Source organism: Pholcus phalangioides, unplaced genomic scaffold, assembly GCF_987345545.1.
Source record: "Pholcus phalangioides strain wild (caught in Gottingen) unplaced genomic scaffold, Ppha-v1.0 ptg000001l_1, whole genome shotgun sequence".
NCBI classification, from domain to species: Eukaryota; Metazoa; Arthropoda; class Arachnida; order Araneae; family Pholcidae; genus Pholcus; species Pholcus phalangioides.
In genome coordinates this window covers 3571935-3592493 of record NW_028301594.1, presented here as the reverse complement: position 1 = coordinate 3592493, position 20559 = coordinate 3571935, and the positions used below count along the sequence as shown (strand labels likewise).

The window sequence follows — 20559 nt, the reverse complement described above, 5'->3', positions numbered from 1 at the left end:
CTTTATGTATGATAAATGTTTTAATCATATTTTGTAATAAGCGATTTCCATTGTTGTTTTTTTTTTTATCGTAATGCTGTTTTTTGTGTGTGAAAAGAATAAGGACTTAGCATTTGAAAAACAATGATTTAAATTAATTACTACTACTGTTTAACTGTACAATGCATCTCGTACGTGTTCCCTCCACGGAATTTCTAACGAATCGGTACATGCCGGAATGTGTGTTCTGAGAGTAGTATAAAAAGGACAGTTCAAACACAGGGGGAGGCGCGGAGGCGCGCGCCTCACATCCGGCCCCCTCACGCGCCTCACATCCGCTCCCTCACACACCTCACATCCGCCCCCTCACGCGCCTCACATCCGCTCCCTCACCGTGAACTTCATCCAAAACCTCATTCACCCAACCCTCATCAGCTGAACGTTGTCTCCCTCCATTCGATGGAGAATATTTATCAAAATCCGAGGAGCGTCGGAAGTTACGGTGGAGTGGATGCGTTGTACAGAGCGTTGAAAGGACAGGTGACACGAGCAAAAATAAGAAAGTGGTTGGAAGGAGAAAAGTCTTACACTCTTCACCGTCAGAGAAGGAAAAAATTTACCAGGAATCCCATTTTGGTAGGTGCCATCGACCAACAGTTTCAAGCCGATCTGGTGGACATGAGAAATCTAGAGAAATTCAACGATGGTCAGCGATACATCCTGATTTGTATCGATGTATTCTCAAAATATGCTTGGGCTATCCCGCTGAGAGATAAAACGGGGAGGGCTGTCGTGGGAGCGTTTCAGGAAATATTCCAGGAAAGACAACCGCAAGTGTTACAGACCGATAAAGGCACCGAATTCAAAAACAAGATTTTCCAGAAGTTTCTGAAAGAGAAGGGCGTAAAATTCTTCACGACTGAGAACGATGACGTGAAGGCTGCCATCGTCGAGAGATTCAACCGAACCCTGAAATCTAAGATGTGGCGGCACTTCACAGCGAAGAGCACGTATAGATATATCGACGTTTTACCGGACTTAATATTTAGTTATAATAACACTCATCATAGCAGCATAAAGATGACCCCTTCGGAAGTAGATAAAGAAAACGAGAAGTTGGTATGGGAGAACCTATACATGCGAAAGAATAGGAAAAAAGTTTACCAAAAATTTCAAGTTGGTGACCACGTTCGCATTACCCGCTCGAAACACCCATTCGAAAAAGGTTACGAGTCTAATTTTTCCCACGAAATTTTCGTAGTGGATAAATGTATCGAGAGAGAGGTACCCGTATATAAGTTGAAAGATTTAATGGGTGAAGAAATTAAAGGGACTTTTTATACAGATGAGTTGGTGAAGGTGAAATTGGATGAGACGTTCCCCATTGAAAAAGTGTTGAGGAAAAGAAAGCGGAATGGGAAAACGGAACATCTTGTGAAATTTCAACATTACGGTGACAAATTTAACATGTGGGTTGAGCTATAAATACCCCACTCCGCGATGATCTGGATTCATTACATCGACATGTCTTCTTTCTACCTCACGTTGCCCAGCGATGCTAGCATGAATTTTTTCCCCGATAATACTCTCTCAAACTTCACCATAAAGCTCCCGAATGCATTGGAACTCGAGTCTAACATGGAAGTAGCTCTCTCGGAGCTGATATTTCCCCATTCTTTCCACAACATAACGGAACGGTCTAACGGCTTTGAATTTGATTCTGGAGATGGTGAGTTAAATAAAGGTGTCATTCCTTGCGGTTTCTACGAGACTACCACCGACCTCATTAAGGCGATAACGAGAAATTTTAGAAAGGAAGACATTGATTTGACTTTCAACAAAACCACGAAAAAAGTAAAGGTGTTTACGAGGAAAAGTGCCAAGTTAATTCTGCATACAGGGATAGCAGAGAACCTAGGTTTTGAACCCGGTGAATATAAGGGAATGGTGACCGAAGGACCTTTCACGGCTGATCCGAAACTGGACTTTCATCTGTTGTACGTTTATTGTGATATAGTAGAACCGCAGATTGTTGGCAACACCCTCGCCCCATTACTAAGAATCGTGAAAACCGAAGGACATGATGGCGACATCGTCAATGCTGCATTCGAGAGAGGTCACTACATCCCTTTAGCCCGAAGGAGTTTTGAAACAGTTCACGTTCATATAAGGACACATACAGGTCATCTCGTGTCATTTGAACGTGGGAAGGTGATAGTTAAACTACACTTTAGACTGAAACATTTATAAACATGTCGTATCAACCATACCGCTGCTGTATAACCAGCGTTACCGATTATTACGTCAACCAGGCAGGTCAAGGACTTGGATATTATCAGGGTATACCACTACAACGAGGTTATGGTTTTGGATCCATTTTCAGCTCCTTATTCCGATCTGCTATGCCGCTACTGAAAAGAGGAGCAAAAGTTTTAGGTCGACAGGTTCTGAAATCCGGGGTCGATTTTGCGAACGATGTCGTGCAAGGTAGAGATGCGAAAACGGCAGCACTGGAAAGAGCCAAAGAAGCGGGTCGTTCGCTGAGCGACAAAGCGTCAACAAAGGTAAAGAAAATGCTTGGAGGTCATAAAAGAAAGCGTTTAGCGAGGAGAAACGTCATTCGCAAGAAAGCGAGGAAAGTAACAACACACGATATTTTTGATTGAAAAGATGACTCTAATCATGACAAACTCACCCGAGTGCTTGAAAAGCGAAGTGGACTTGTTTGCTTTACCTCCCACGCAAACCGCTATTGAAGGAGGTGAATGGATCGAATTTCTTCCGCTCTCAGGCATCAGAGACGGTCCGCTGGAGTTTAATATTGCTGGAAGCACTGAAGATTACATCGACTTATCAGCTACACAACTGTATATCAAGTTGAAAGTTACGAAAGATGGTAATCCTCTACCGGATAAAGATCCGGTCTCTCTCGTTAACCTCTCGCTACATTCTCTCTTCTCTCAGGTTGATGTATCTCTAAACGGGAGGAACATCACGAATTCGTCTCACACCTATCCGTATAGAGCATACATAGAAACCTTATTAAACTACGGTCGAGATGCGAAGATTGGGCCGCTCACGATGGAAGGCTATCACAAGGACACCGCGGGACATATGGCCGACGCAACAAATAATGATGGTATGAAGAAGAGAACCAAAAAAATCGCAAACAGCCGATCTTACGATATGATGGGAAGAATTCACTGCTCTTTATTCTTCCAACAAAGACTGTTACTCAATTTGGTGGATTTGAAAGTCCGTCTAGTGCGTTCTAAACCTTCGTTCTTCCTAATCGCAGCAACTAGCAATTACGACATCATCATTGAACATGCCAGCCTCTTCGTAAGAAAAGTAAGGGTTAGTCCCGCCGTTGCCATCGGACATGCAAAAGCTTTAGAGAAGACCACAGCCAAATACCCCATCGATAGGGTTCTCACAAAAGTCTATTCAGTGGCTCAGGGTAGCATGTCATTCGTGCAAGATAATGTGTACCTCGGTGCAATGCCACGTCGAGTTACAATTGGTTTAGTGGATAACGAAGCATTCAATGGTACCTTTACAAGTAACCCGTTTGATTTCAAGCATTACAACCTCACCTTTGTCTCCGTATACGTAGACGGACGTCCGGTGCCTCATAAACCTCTGGAACCCAACTTTGAAACCGGGAACACAGTCAGAGCATACAACAACTTATTCAGAATCGAGGAAGATCGTGGCATCGATATAAGCCAACAGGAATTCCAAAACGGCTATACCCTCTTTTGTTTCTCGCTGCTCCCCGATCAAAGTGACTGCGGACACCTACATTTAGTCCGACAGGGTAACTTACGTGTGGAACTGAAATTTGCACAGGCATTACCCAAAACCATCTCGGTAATCATTTACGGTGAATTTCAGAGTCTAATAGAGGTTACAAAGTCTAGAAGTGTCTTGTGTGATTTCTCAAGCTAATGGATTCCGATCAAATTCGACGTGCTCTTCGAACAAACCCGATAACTAAGAAAACATTTACAGATGTTTACGCTAGTAATACTTGAAAATACCGAAGTATCCAGCAGCTTTGATCGTTAACACTGATACTAACACTGAACCCGGAACACACTGGTTGGCGATTTATCTCCACGATAACATGACTGCAGAATTCTTCGATTCATTCGGAAGACCGCCTTCTAATTTCCAGAAAGGTAACATAACGAAATTCCTGAAAAGATATCAACGACTCAACTACAACGATGTGGCGCTACAGTCGGCTGATACACAAGTTTGTGGACATTACGTCATTTATTACGTGCACTGTAAATGTCTGGGAGAGAGCATGAATTCGATTGTATCCCGCTTCAATGTAACCAACGATTTGCGCGTGTTCAATTTTGTAAGAAAATATTTTTCTTTCTAATAAAACTGATTTACATTGTACGCATCTCGTCATTATTCAAAATGGAACCATTAACATTACACCACCCGTTCACGGCAGTCTGTGCCGGAGCAAGCGGCAGCGGAAAAACTTATTTTCTGAAAGGGTTGCTTGAACACCGTGATAAACTCATAAAACCATTACCGGAACGAATAATATGGTTCTACGGTGAATCCCAACCACTGCACGCGGAAATTAAAGATGTCGAATTCCGAGACGACTATGATTTTGAGGGGGTTAATAACGCGTTGCTCATTTTTGACGATCTTATGTCTGAGCTTTCGTCCGAGCAGAAGATGTCTAAACTATTCACTAAATACAGTCATCATAGAAATTTATCAGTGATTTTTATAACTCAGAACTTTTTTCATAAAGGGCTGCGGGAAATTACGCTAAATTCACATTATATATTTTTGTTCAAAAATAGGAGAGATTTGAACCAAGTCACTCATTTGGGTAGACAGCTGTATCCTACAAAAATTAAGTTCTTCCAAGAAAGTTACGCAGATGCTACGAAATCCGCTTATTCATACCTCTTGATTGATCTCCGACAAGAGACCGATGAAAAAATGCGTTTACGCACTAACGTGTTACCTACGCAGGTGCAATACGTATATCAACCGAGACGTTAAAAGACTGCGGCAATGAGCGGAGCTTTTTATTTAACGTCATGTCTACGAGAAAGCAACAAGTGTTGAGGTTGTTACGCGCATGTCCTCAAAAACAACGTGCGACATTATTAAAAAGACTTTCAAAATCAGATGTTAAAACAGTTTGTGAATGCGCGTTGAACTTGCTGCATGGTAATATTCCGGTATCGGTCAAGGAGAAGGAGAAACTTCGAAAATATAAGAACACACTCCGAGTGTTAGCAGAGAAGAAGGTACCTTTGTATAGAAAGAGAGAAGTCCTTATACAAAAGGGTGGGTTTTTACAAGTTCTATTACCGGCGGCTATCGGGTTGATATCCAACCTAATAGGATATGGAATTCACGAAAAAAATGGTAGTCACCGTCCCAGAAGAAAGAGTAAATCGTCACGTTGTCAAAGAGTCACAGCTTTCGGAACTTGACCGCGAGATGGACAAGATAATAAACAGTAAACTACCCGACGATGTTAAGATAAAGTTTTATCAACAAGTTCTGAATAAGAGGAACACCACGCTGGAGAATAACTCACCGTTAAATCTTTCTTCGCTTATTGAAGAGGAAGAAGAAAAACCGAAAGTGCGCGATCTCGACAAACCGCCGGACCCGTTGCTGACTATACCGAAATCTCACCGTCCTTTTTCAGGAAAAATTTTGAATTATTTAAAAGACTTTCCAGACGTCATCCGATGGTCGCCGAATGGTCGACTCATATATAAAGGTGTGAAGATGAAAAACTCAAACATTTCCGATTTGATATCGAAAGTTGTTAGTGTACAAAAAAAGAAGAGCCTTCCAGCCGAAAAAGAATTCTTAGATGGTTTACAAAAGATACGCCTACCGCAACACTTGATAAGAAACAAGAAGTTCAAGAAGAAATGGTTGACTCTGTGAAGCTGCGTGTATTTAGAGGGCTGTTAACCGCGCCTTCTCTTCTCTCGCTGATAACGGTAGTGACACTTGTCTCTGAACATATCGCGCTGATATCAAAGAACTGTACTGTTTCCGAGCCGCTCGGTGATAATGTTTTTTTAACTCACTGTAACACAACATACGATGTTAGAATGTTTGTGAATAATAAAACGCAGATAATATTGAATTCAAAACAATTGCGTCTCTTGATAAACTACATTTGGAAATGAATAAAAAATTTATTCAAAATCGTCGTCGCTTTCTGACAAGTACCACAACCTGCCTAAATATTCAATCTCAGGCATCGATGATGTTGAGGGATCCAGGGCTTGAGGGATCCCCGTGGTTTGGAAATGGTTCCGTTGATGCTTCATCATGAGGGGGTGACTATCGTGCATCATCATCTCTGCGGGTGGGGGAAGGCCAAAGATCAGCGGATGGTTCTGATGATGACTCCGGAGTAACCCTCATCCTAGGGAACACAACAGCTACCGGTTTTACCACGACAACGGTTTGCTCTATCTTGAAAAAAAACAAAAAAAACATTAATTTTCTACTACTTATGTACATATATATATATACACACCATTTTTAGTGTATTTTCAAAAGCCAGGGGCCCCCTGACCCTGCCCCAAATGACGGGCCTGGGCCTCAACAATCACTTTTGGACTGTTTATTCTACTTATCGTGATTCCCTAGCAATGTGCGTTTCAATACATACCCTTACAATGGTTTGCCACTTCTTCAATGCTGTTAGTATATATCTAAAATAGTTTATGCCTTTATAATGGTTAGCACTTTTTCAATCTTCCCATTATATAGGGCTTTTTGAATAGACGTCAGAATCATCATCAGCGTCAGTTTGAGGGTCAGGCAAAGGATGATCTCCATAGAAACCAATGTTAAAATTTCCGATTTAAATGCGGAAATTTAGTGGATTTTTCCGTCCCATCAATAATTTAAAAAACTGAATTGAATTCTTGATATATTGATATACGAAGCCCACAAAAAATCTATCTATATATATAAAATTGATTTTCTGTGTGTGTTCTCTATACAAATCTACAATTTTTGATCGATCGTTACCAAATTTTGCATATATACCAAATGGGACCCGACTTGAATGATAGGCTACTTTAAAATTTCGTCAGATCAGGGCAAATGCCCCAAATGGGCAAAAAAAACCGTAGGGCAACAATGGTTTTTGGGCCTCAACAATCACTTTCCGAACGTTTACTTTGGTTACCGTGGTTCCCTAGCAATGCGTTTAAGACGTGTATATGCCTTTACAATGGTTTGCCGTTTCTTTAATGCTGTACGTATATGTATAATATTTATGCCTTTATAATGGTTTGCCACTTTATTCAATCCTCCCAGTAATGAGAGCTTTTTGAATAGACACCATCATCAGCATCACTTTGAGGGTAAGGCAAAGGATGATGCCCCACAGAAATCAGTGTTAAAATTGCCGATTTTACTGTAGAAATGCTGAAATTTTGTGGAGTTTTCTGTCACATACATAATTTTAAAAATTGTGTTGAATTCTAGATTTCTGAAATATTGAGTTTGATTAGAGATATACGAAGCCCAGGAGATCAAATATGAAGTAATTAGCCGGACCTACTTTTGAGTTGGACATTCATGCAATAACACTGATTTCAACTTTTTATTTATATCTTCTCAAGCGAAAATTAATGTCTCCGTAGTGTCTTTTGATATTCAACTGCATAAATTCATAGTTTAGGATGTTTTAAAATTAATTATGGGCCCGTAAAGTACATCGAAGAAATTCCACAGCTTCAATTAAGCATTTTTGAAAGCTGAAACAGGCAGATGGATAAATTAAAGTTCGTGGGGGGGATCGAAATACCTAGCACCCCTTAAAAAAGAAAAAAAATATATATTCGTTTCTATGTTCCTTTAAATCTAGATTTGTTTATATCATGAAGTCGCGCAGCAAGTCGTCATATTGGTTAACTTAGACACGGTTTGCTTGTCCCTCAAAGAAAGAGGGAGATATCACGTGATCCAAAAAAGCCTCATTGAAGAAAACCCGGGCAACGCCGGGTATTATAGCTAGTTAAATATAAAATAATTAGTCAGACCTATACTTTTGAGTTGGATATCCATGCGATGACATTGATTTCAGCTTTTTATTTATATCTTCTCAAACATGAAAATTAATGTCTCTTTATTGTTTTTTAATATTCAACTACATAAATTCATACAAATACAACGCCACAACAGGTGGATGTAATGCGGCCAGTACGCTCCATAGGAAACACTTGTTATCATCATTCTGTATGTTGATGACAGCTTTCTTTTTCGCAATCGATGGAGGAAGAGGAATATATGAGGCCGGCGCTAGGGGTATATATGACGCAACATGAATGTCTAACTTCAACACTTTTTCGAAGACCCAACCGCTTGATGTATTCGTCGAATGAGGATAAGATTTTATTGCATGCGGTGTCTATCTTATCATCAAGCCCATCTTCTGAAAGTAGAACCTCAACCCTCGATCTAAAAAATGGTTCCCCCAACTCGGTTTGTCTCGAAAATAGAACCATAACCACTATATAAAACTTTCTTCTAATTCTCGGATCAAAATATCCCGCAGCTGACCCCGGGTATGATTTAAAAATGTTATCAAATCAAACTGATTATCAGGTGATGGTTCTATCGTAAAAACGCTAAATGTATTTAACGCCTCTTGTTGTGGTTCTACCTCCGCTTCTGCAAGCGGGGGCTCCACTACTATAGGAGGTTGTTCTGCAACTGGAGTTTCACGGATGCATGTAAGTTCATGCCTCTTCCGATTGTCATCTCGTGCGAAATACCTTCCACATTTTCTGCACGCGAATTTCTTTTCACCTGTGTGCTGCTTGACATGCCTGTTAAAGTGATATTTGTTTCGGAAAGTTTTTCCGCAAACCTCACAAAGGGGAGATGCATTAATGGGTCTGTCACCTTCACCCCGTTGGATGCTTGAACACGTAAGTTCATGTCTCCGCATGTTATCTTTCCTTGAGAAGTGTTTACCGCACTCCCCACACGACAAGTTTTTTTCCCCTGTGTGGAGTTTACGGTGACGAATGAGGTCGCATGGTTTAGCAAACTCCTTCGCACAGAACTCACATATTCTTTGGGGTTGCTCTACGATCGCACGATCAGCCCCTTTGCATACCGGAAAACGAGTACCGAAAATTAACTACCATTCGGGCGAATTATATTATCAATGTTCGCGAGCGAGGGTACGTTACGGTTATTAAAAAAATTTGATAAATGAAATTTAAAAAAAATAACACTCACAATTCCTACGGGTTGCTCTGCAGTCGAGCAACTAGCCCCGACATTGATTTCACATTCCTGAAAACGAGCACCGAAAATTAACCACGACGAGGGATAATTATATTATCAACTTAATTATCGGAAATTATGGTTATTAAAAAATTACACGAACTGAATTTTTTTTAAAAAAAAAGAGTACTCACGGTGACATTCGTCTTCTTTACCGTTGGATTCAAATCCTCTGTCGGTCTTTTAACACAGATGAATTGATTATTTTTTTTCAAAAAAATCTTCTTCCAACTCGGGTATCATAAAGTCATCAGACATGTCCGAATTCTCAAAAATTAAGTCGAACTTCCTTTCGGAAATGCCGAAGTTGGTTAAGGTTGATGCTCTATCATCAACAGTTAAATCATGGAACTCCAGTTCCGAAATTCCAAAGTTGATAAACTGCGACATCGTTAAAAGCAGAAACTCGAAGCAAAAAAAAAAAACGACTGAGGTGGACTCGACTAAAAGTGAGATGGTTATCATGGTATACCCCGAGTATTTAAACCCTCTTATCTAACACGGTGAGGGATGTATATTTGAGGAATGAGGGTGAGGATTTTTGAGGTGCGTGAGGGGGAGGATATGAGGCACGTTGGGGTCATCTGAACACAGATAACAATACGACACATTGCCAAAAATAAAGTCACAACAATACGTAGAACGAAACGAGGAGCAAACATAGGATAGAGAATACATTTAATCTTAGAATGTGAACCAGGACATCAGCGGGTCTTTTTTTACATACATTTCCTTTACCGCTGATAAAAACTTGTCGACGTTTATTCCATGTAAAAATTTTGGATCTACGTTAAAGTCCTTAGCAACGTCTTTGATATTTATCTTCACAAAAGCCCGATCGAAATATTTGAGAAGCCGTGTCTCGTGAGAAAACTGCAGGCAATCATGGGAGAGTTGACTCCCCGCTTCGATATCACATCCATCGCACTCGATTATTTCACCTATGCATAGTTCAAGTTTATCACACAGCAGTTTCGCGAACTCGGTTTCAGGATCAGGCAGTTGCACGAAATGTTCTTTCACCCCCATACATTCGCGCATGAAGTCGGTGCACATTACACGGCGTAGGTAAGAAGAGCACTTTGAATCAGTTAGAGTATTGAGATACTCACTGCGGATGGAGATAAAGTTCTTACACGTTATGTAGGAACCATCGTCCTTTTTCATAATGGGTTGGAATGACACTTCGCTTCCGTTAGACCAAACTAATAAATCCTGACACACCGTGAAGAAAAATCGTTTTCGTGGTTGCGTAGGAATTAATTCTCTCAGTGACTCGAACACGAAAGGGCTCATTGAGACTCCTTTCTTGGTGGGTATTAGATAACCCTTTTCGTTGTATTCGTATTGTCGCAGATGCACTCGCAGAGTCTTTTTGAAAATGTTCACAGAGAGGTAGACACCGTCGTGCACATGGAAAATATTCTCTTGTTGTGGGTCAATTCGCGGACGTTTCACGGTATCGAAGACTTCAACATCGCGAGCGCGTTTGGTGTTGATGTTGAAAAACGTGAGGCTGATCCGAACGTCTTTAACTTCGGGATCGCTTGGAATGCTGTGGAACCAAAATTGGTTAGTGGGCGGGCGTACCACCAGAAGAGAGTTGTTCCGCAGTACATAGTTCACGGGTTCGAATCCAGAGCGAGTGAAGACGATGTTGCGTTGTGCACCGAGGGAGATAGTGGCAACAGTTGAGTCTTCATCATCTCGATGACTGCCGATGCGATGCTTACCATTGGAGTACCTGTTTACGAGGACGAAGTTGAACTTGCACTCCGTAGCTAATTGAACAATGTCTCGTACTTTTTGGAGCACTGGAAGCCATTCTTTCGCCGTTAACGTAAGTCCACTGAAGCTGTACGAAACACCTCGGTCTCCATACGCTGCATGCTGACGTGGTATTTGGTAAATCTTTCCTTGCACCGTGACTCGAGACTGTTCGGGAGGTAGGTAATCAACTTCTCTTTCCAACTTTTCGAAGACGTCATCAGGCGAAGTCAGAATGTTTTCTTGATAATTCACGTCCATGGATTTAGCTAATTGAATGAATTTTTTTTTTTTTTTTTAGATTTCAGTCTCTACACTCCACAAAAGTTGCTAGCACATATTTTATTTTATTATTATTATTACTTTAAAAGAATTTTTTTTTTCTCCTGCTAATGAACGCAGTTCAACCATTCCCTGAATGCAGCAACTTTAGCTAAAGTGCAATGACCTCTCTGCTTTGGGTGATATGGGCATGAAGCCCTACTCTTTGAAATAGATTTAGGACAATCCAGTAGCGTGAAGGAGTGAAGGCCGAATTGCCGCTTCAAAACATTTGCCTTTTCCTCGCCCTTCACGTAGATGGTGTTGAAGTTCTCATTAATTCGGTTAATGTCAACCGTCACCATCTCATATGGATTAAACCCCTTAGACCAATTTATGTTATGTATGTTTCTATACACCCATGAAACTTGGGATAATTCCCAATCTGATAAATCATGTACGTCGAATGGCGGCTTATAAACGGTGTGATAAGTTTCACTTGATTCCAAATTGGAAAAACTTAATTCCTTCACGATGAATTCACGTGAATTCAATCTAAAACCTTCGATATCTAACACACAAGACATGACGATTCAAAAAGGAAAATACTTTACTTACAGGTAATGTTAGCTGTGGAGTGTAGAGACTGAGAGTACTCAAACAGGCGAAACGTTGAGTAAAATGAAGTGGTTGCAGTGCAACAGCGGCGCGTTTAAATAAATATGTGACGAGTTACGCCAAGTTGGCGTTTACCGCTTGCATGAAATTGTTTCTCAAAAATCAAAGTCTACGTTGTTGGGAGCGGTGCATTGGCTAGGGTGATAAGAGGATTGAGGGAGCGGATGTGAGGTGCGTGAGGGAGCGGATGTGAGGCGCGTGAGGGGGCGGATGTGAGGTGTGTGAGGGAGCGGATGTGAGGCGCGTGAGGGGGCCGGATGTGAGGCGCGTGAGGGGGCGGATGTGAGGCGCGTGAGGGGGCCGGATGTGAGGCGCGCGCCTCCGCGCCTCCCCCTGTGTTTGAACTGTCCTTTTTATACTACTTCTGAGTGTATGTGTGGTCCTAAGGGGAAACACCACCACCTATAGAAGAAGAAGGCCTCCGCACGAAGCTCGTGACGTCACTGAAGAAGGCTATCTCAACTCTTATAGCCATTGGATATAGCAGGCCATGTGGCATCTTTACCCTCCCTCTTTTGTAGTATATCCAATGGCTATAAGTGAGATGGCCTTCTTCAATGACGTCACAAACTTCGTGGGGAAGCCGCCTTCTTCTATAGGTGGTGCTGCCCAAGTCCTTTTTCTCACACACCGGTTTCTTCCGGACGGAAAAATGCCGTCCGGCTTGCCCTCCCGTCGTTGTCTTTTGTTAATCATTGTTAGTCGTTGGGCCCAGCTGCATCAGCGCCGCCGGACGAGAAAACCCGTTCTCCGTCCTTTGTAAGAGGGCCCTATTCTTTCTTCAGTGTACTGCTCCCCCACCCACGGAACCGTTTCTGTCCGGACAAAACCGGTGTGTCTGAAAGGGGGCCTAACTATTAACTTCTAGATACCGCTACCTCCTAGAACCTCAAGAGGCCTAACACATTTATGTTATACGAATTTTCTGTGTTTCGTGTTCTTCTGATGCTGCCACCCGCCTTCCATATTTTGAAGTAAGCAAAGGCAGACGTTTGGATTTTTCATATTATGTCAGTATCGTGCTGTAGGTCTCCCTGCGAGCGAATTTTTAAATGATGGACCGGTTTGCAATCAACGATTGGAAAACCGCAGAAGTGAGTCCACTCTGCGGTAGACTATTTTTAAGAAGTTTAAAAATTCATAAAAATTGAAGAAATTGGTATATTTGAATGTGGTTTGCAAAAAAGTTATTCTCACCAAGGGCGATTTTTTTGGTACTGCAATATATATATTATATATATAGATAGAGAAGCTGCACGAACGAAAGCAGATCACTAGAAATATTTAAATGAGTGCCCTATAAAATGCAGGGTGTTCAAATAACAGCTCATTCAGAATTTTCATGTTGCTGGCGTTTACATAAGATTTTTATTGCGATGTTGACATTGGCAGAGAAAACATTATTGGTGAAGTTCAGAGGCGCATCCAGATATATTGGGGAGGGGCGAAAATCGCCATTCTTTCCGCATATATGGACTCAAGCCCACAAGCAGGAGGCGAGATGGTCAGTTGTATGTTTTTTCAAAGATTATTGGAGGGTGGAAGGAAGCTCAAGTCCCCTTCATGAGGGGGGGACGGGACACTCAAATACCCTAAGATTCAATGTCCTGGCGCGTATGGTAAAATTGTGTTACCTCAACACCGGCTGAAGCTGTATGGACGTTCCGGACACAAAGAACTGAAGAATGAGAGATAAAGGTTTGGGTCCAATCAATTCTATTTGCTTCAGTGCATCGCCCTCTGTCGATGAAAATTTGTCCCAATTTTTTTGTACAAAAAAAAGAAGAAAAAAGTAATAAATAAATAAAGAATAATAATATCCCTTTTCGTGGGAATAACTTTTATTGAAAACTAAATTGCTTTAATTTTTTATGAATTTTTGAAATATTTCGAATTATATGGACACTGTATAACCGTTACAAGGCTTACCATATTTCTTGCAGTTAAATATGGACAATTGGGATTTTAAAAATGAAACTATCAGTTGCAACAATCGGCACCCGAGCAGTGCCATCTTAACGCATGGACCCACCCGGGCAGGGCCGTCTTAAGAGCATCATGGGCCCCCGGGCCAAGTAATTTTTCTGAGGCTCTACCCGGCAAATTCTCGAAAAATTTAACTACTTCTCATCTTTCTGAGGCCTCTCTCCTCGTGAGGTGCCCGGGTGGGCCCATGCGTTAAGACGGCACTGCACCCGGGCGCGGCCCAGGAGCCTCAAGAGAAGATGGGGGCCCTCACAAAAATGAGATCTGGTAGAAATTTTCAAGAATTCGTAGGTGGGGTCCTAGGAAAACCAGTTGGCCCGGGGGCCCACGATGCTCTTAAGACGGCCCTGCACCCGAGCATTATGCATGTAGATAGACCCGAGTGGTACAGGGGGTAAGATGTTCATCTTAAACCGCGCGAAGGTTACCGTCAAGGTCCAAGGCTTTGAATCCAGGGAAGAGAACATCACAAACAATCTCTTCACCTACCGAGTTTGCACAACACCCACTAGAAAATTCTCTAGTAGGTGTTGGTTTGGGAGGGGGGGGGTGACCACCGATAGATGCCGCCTTCATTTCCCACCCAACACCATCGGTTGGATATTTCCGTATTATACGGCGATATATGACCGGAGTTGGTGAGAAATTACCAGTTGTAAATTTTAAGGACCACTTGATTCTCTCCGGCCAACTTAACTATATTGCCAAGAGAATTCTGGAAAGAAATCAATTCAAACATAATTTGGACACACTCAAATGAACAAGAACAAATATATTTCTCTTCAATTCTCACATACAATCATAAAAGAAACTTATCTGAGATTTCATTATCATATATAATATCACAATTTTTTTGATAAAAGAAACAATAAGTATATTGTATTTCGGCATCTGCATTTCATAACAAAATTGACCATCAAAATGATAAAACCAGATTACCTGCGCTCCAAGTATGCACTTCATAGTATGTAGAACATATCATAAAAGTGTGAAATACACGTATCGTTACCATTTGATATTCAAATATCAAAACATGTATACTGATCTCTCACTTATATGTTTTCTTACATATAAGACAATTTTCTGCACTCCCTGCCAAAGATATAGCATGGTAATGCTATTCACTTATACGCCTCTCTCAGCTATGAGTCTTTTTTCCTTGTTCCCTTGCACGGGCACATAAGTAGATATTATTGCATTGAATAATGGATTAAAGAAGTAATTTGTTTTTCAATTCCTTTAAATAAGGAGGACATTACATAAGAAACAACACATTAAATTTATTACAAAATATTTGTGGTTCTCATTTAACATTGGCGTTTGCATAACTGCTCCCTTGATAGTTTCACTATCTCTCCTCCAAATGCTCCGTTATATCATCAGATTGTTAGCTGATACATTTTGGTTTCTAGAAATCAATCATTGATGAAAGTATTTTGTAAATGCACAAAGGAATGTGAGTATATTACTACTCTTTGACTCTACATGCAACACCATACGAATTCCTCTGTGGAATTTCTAATGAATCGATACATGCCTGAATTTGTGTGCTCTAAAATGTATGTGTGTGGCCCTTAACAAATTTATGTTGTTAAAGTTGTGCATGCTTCGTTTTGTTGCTGGTACTGCCATTTATGCAAACACAATGGTATCTAAAGTTAATGAGCTCACTTGTTCTTGAAAGTTACTCATATCATGAAAAATTTGTATTTTGAAGCACTAAAGGAAATGGATAATTATCTCTCTGATGCATTCCATGTTCTTACAATATGATTACTTGTATGAAAAACAATTAACATGGTGTGATACAGTACCAATTAATTTAACTTCCATTTTGAATACCGTAAACTACACTGTTCCATTATGGATGCAATACACACTACACTTTGAAAATTATCGCTAGTTTCTGCTTAATAGAAGCAGGTAAGCGTTCCTGTATCAAATGGCATATTCTCAATAATTTCAATATCTCCTCAAGTCACACAATTGTTTGCAAAATAGAGCCATTTTATCAAATATAAGCTGACTGTGATTCAAGGGATTCCTTCTTGACTTAACAATTTTTTCTCTCTAAAATTCTGATGAAAATAAGGGTCAATGCTCCACCATTTAACAAACAAAAACCCTCAATACAACAAATTTTTTTCAAACATCCCCCACTTAATTCTTTTTTTTATTTCTTATCATTCGAAACCACAATCTGAAGATTTGACTTCCCAGGATTTGACCTTCAGCTCTGTCTTAGAGCTGAATTTAAAGCTTTTTAAACCAAACAAATGTTGGAAGAAAGCAAGAATCTGTTCCTTGTTTGAGAAAATGACACAATCAAGCCATTTAGAGTGCACAGGGTTTCAGTGGTGATTGGTGTAGACCAATGATTCCCAACGTGGGCGTTAACACGACCGACCTGGGGGGGGGGATAGAAAATTCCAGGTGGGCGGTAGAAGCTATGGGTGTAACATAGGATCCTGTGGGTTAGATTGCGTTGCAGGGCGATGGGAGAAAAATATTTCTGAAGAAGGGGGGGCGATGGGACAAAAAAGGTTGGGAAACTATGGTGTAAACCAATACAATAAAACATTGCACTGTCCACATGTTTATATTTCAGTAAAGAAATAAAGTTATTTCAAGTTTGTGTCCTGTCTTGACAAGCAAAAACAAACTTCCATCAAGAAATTTTTTTCATGCATCGAGACTTCATTCTTAAGTTTATATATATTTATTCAATTGTTGTCTGAAATAAGTTTTAACAGAAACCCAAAACTAAGTAACTTTTATAATTTGCCGCTTTGAGTGCGCTCCTCATCAATTTGAACCTGATTTAAGAATTTCTCAGATTTAATGAGTAAAATTGTTGGTTTCTTTGGATATGTTAAAACAGGAGTTTGACTATATATTATGCTAGTAACTTAGACTACTTGCAATTCAAGAGACTCATAATTTGAGAAATAACTATGTATAAAAAGTAATCATACATGAAATAATATCCATTAAGAAGCTTTGAAATTTTGGGTGCCTAATGTTAGTGAATTCAAACATCAAGGAGCTCAATGTTCTAAAATACAGAAAACATGAACAATTTAAAGGAATTGAAGAATCAGAAAAACTACCAATTTCTCAGAACCTGCAGCATTTAAAAGTGGATGAATCCTATCTCTGAATATAAAAGAAAAGAATATAATAAGAAATGTCACAGGACGAATTCCTAATTTTGTTACAAAAATATAGCTTTGAGATATACCATAAAAAAAGAGAAAATTAGAGCCACACCTCAGACATTTGTATTTAGTGCAAACAGTTGTATTTTGAAGGGTCTATACTGTATTTTTTTTACAAAACAGTAAGTGAAATGTCCATATATTTCATAATATCACACACATAAATCAATTTCAAATGTGAAGATAACTACTCCAAATTATGAAATCACACTGCACAAAGCAAAACAACGACCGACTGAAATTTAAGTAATACATATCTAAACTGGATAGCTAGTCTTATTTTTTAGTTCTGAATTGACAACATTCATTTGCCAGCATGCTGTTTTGATTGTGATTTGTATGCACACCACGACTTGTATTTATGATTGGTATTTGCTTTGACATTGGTATTGGCAAGTAATTTCACTTTTTTGGGTGCTAATTATATGCTTTGCTTTTCCTCAATGAAGTAATATGGTCCATTATGGGTATCTATACTCTTCGAGTAGATAAAGTAGATAGCAATCTGGTAACCATACCAAAATTTAACAGGCAAACTACTTTCAGGATGAGTGAAAGCAGGAAATTATGTATTTCATAGAAGGAAAATTGACTCAAAGCATCGATACATATCAATATTGAGACTACGAACACCATTTACAATTTCCCTGCGAAGGTGAGAATGTGATACATTTGCAAAATGTTCTGATGTGGTGTGTGTGTATATCCTTTTTTAGAATACATCTATAACAAGCTTGTGATCATTTTCATAAGAAATCTAGTATCCACACATGAATATATACACACACATAATATATAGAGAACATTATCTCTGGAAAAAAAACGTTAAATTCATCCATTGAAAACATAAAATTTACATAGCCTTTTCTTCGAATGTATATATCAGATCTTTCAATTAAAATCCATTAGTAAAAATAATGGTACACTAAATATCTATGCATATGTTGGCACGATAAATTTCAAATAATCTTTTTGCATGTATGTACACATAAAAAATAAATTAGATATTTAGATATTTTTATATTTAGAAATTAAATTAGCAGACATATCCAAAAATAATGAGTCTCGCTCCAAAATAAGTTTTATTGCATTAGAAGATATTTTTCCTTTTCTTCATGGAGTACCCTAACATGCATAGTGTGAAACTACGAACATTAATTTGTGAAAAAAAAACTGTACCTAATAAATTCAGAGAAACAAATACAATATCAAGAAAATTTTTTCATATAAAAACACTCACAGTGGTACCTCGACGAGGGAGATTAATTTGTTCCTGAAAGATTACTCGTAACTCATATCAGACTTTTGCACTTAAAACAATGGATATCCCATAATGTTGCTATCCCAAATTCCCACGATAACCACATTCGTAATAAAAAAACCAATGAGAAGGTACATAACTGTATTGTACATAAAATAAAAGCAGTTTTGCCTCTAAGATAAGGAGAATGCACAGTACAGTGTCTGATAATGGAAGCTTTCATGCATTTAATGAACCATTTTCTCTTACAAATATTTTTCTCCCGTAACAATAAAGAAGACAATCGTAGGCAGAGGTACCACTACATTAAAAAATAAATCTAGAATATAACTAACTCTTGATGATTGTGACTAATTTAAAAATGGGTACAAAACTTCAACAAAAAAAAATTGGAATCTTACACATAACTTGATGAGAAAAAGTTGAATTTTTTTTTTGCTCTAGGATGGACTAGAAATCCTGGACACATTTCAAAAATTGATTAAAAAATCAACTGATTGACATAAAAAGGCACGGTTTGCACTAGATTACTTATCATGGACTAGAGCAGTGATTCCCAATGTGGGCGTTAATGCCCCCATGGGGGCGATGGGATGTTCCAGGGGGTGGTAAAAGCTACGGGCATAACACAGGATCCTATGGGTTAGATTGCGTTGGGGGGGGGGGGGCGATGGGAGAAAACAATTTATGAAAAAGGGGGGACGGCGATAGGACAAAAAAGATTGGGAAACTATGCTCTAGTCCATAGTTTCCCAAACTTTTTGTTCTACTCCCCAATTCTTCAGAAAATTTTTTCTCTCTCATTGCCTTCCAACTCAAGTCAACCAATAGGATCCCATGTTATACTCGTAGTTTCTATCACCCACTGAACCACTTCATCCCCCCCCCTAGGGGGCAATATTGCCCACTTCGGGAAACACTGGACAAGTTATTTTTGATAAATTTAAAAAAAAAAAATTTAATTTCCCTCACAGGTGGCACTGTAAAATAAAACACTAGCCATAACACATGGAATGCAACACAAGCAATGCATAAATAATGCTTATGACGATTTACATTATATAAAACTACCATATTCCAACATGAGCCCCTATCACCTGTTTAGATGTGGTCTGAACAAAAAAATAGCACTCATATTGAAACATGACAGGTTTATGTAACATAAAATTAAATATTAATTATGCACTGTTCGTGTTGAATTTTATGTGTTGTTGAGATTTTTGTTTTACAGTGTGACCTGTGAGTGGTATTTGAATTTAATTTATCAAAAAACTCTAGGCTATGATAAGTAATTTAGTACAAACCACACCTTTTACATTTCAAATGGTAGATTTGTTATTAATTTTTAAGATGAGTCCAAGACCTTTTATTCACCCTATATTTCTGCTTCTACAGAAATCTTAGTTATAAAAAAAAAAATGTGAAATGTTCATCTGGATTGACTCTCTCTAATAATACATATTGACAATAATACGAATAGTTATGGTGTGATTAAGATCTACATATGATAGCAATGACATACAGAGACTTTTTAAAATTGTATTTTCACATCTCCACATAATAATAAGACTTTTCCCAATGAATTTGGGGATATTCTTATACAATGAAGACCAAAGGCTTTAATGTTCTCACTAATATCCAATGAAATAAAGTATTGTGCAGGGATGCTAAGTTCTGATCTGCACAGAATAATAGTGATCCATGGTGGCCAGTCACCATCTCAGGGATTATATTTTATTATGATGTGAAATCGAAATGCCTGTAGACTTTGATGAACAATCAACAATTTTTATGTAATTAATTTTTATCCTTAAAGTAAATGATGTTTATGCTAATTCATATACAAAACAAGAACATCACTAAATAATATGAGTATATATATATATCAGGGCTGGACGAATCGCAAATGATCCAGGCACCAGAAAAAAGTTTTACCTACCAAAAACTCTTTAACCAAAAGAAAAAGACCCAAAATGATGTTTCTTTTGACTTTTTCAGGGTATAGTGACCCTCTTTCATGTTCAAAATTTTAGGCACCAGTATGTTTTTTAGTTGACAGGCAACCTGACGCCTGGG

At 39.1% G+C, this 20559-nt stretch overlaps 1 protein-coding gene across 1 annotated transcript; it reads left to right on the top strand.

Moving 5' to 3' along the window:
• The first annotated feature begins 2649 nt into the window (after window positions 1-2649).
• Window positions 2650-3930, top strand: LOC149089697 (uncharacterized protein F54H12.2-like). Its single transcript, XM_089234573.1, has one exon. It carries the CDS (start codon window positions 2650-2652, stop codon window positions 3928-3930), a length of 1281 nt encoding a protein of 426 aa, XP_089090699.1.
• The last annotated feature ends 16629 nt before the right edge of the window (window positions 3931-20559 follow it).

Excerpts from the sequence above, each read along its gene's own strand:
- LOC149089697 (XM_089234573.1), top strand. The coding sequence starts at position 2,650 with ATGACTCTAATCATGACAAACTCACCCGAGTGCTTGAAAAGCGAAGTG.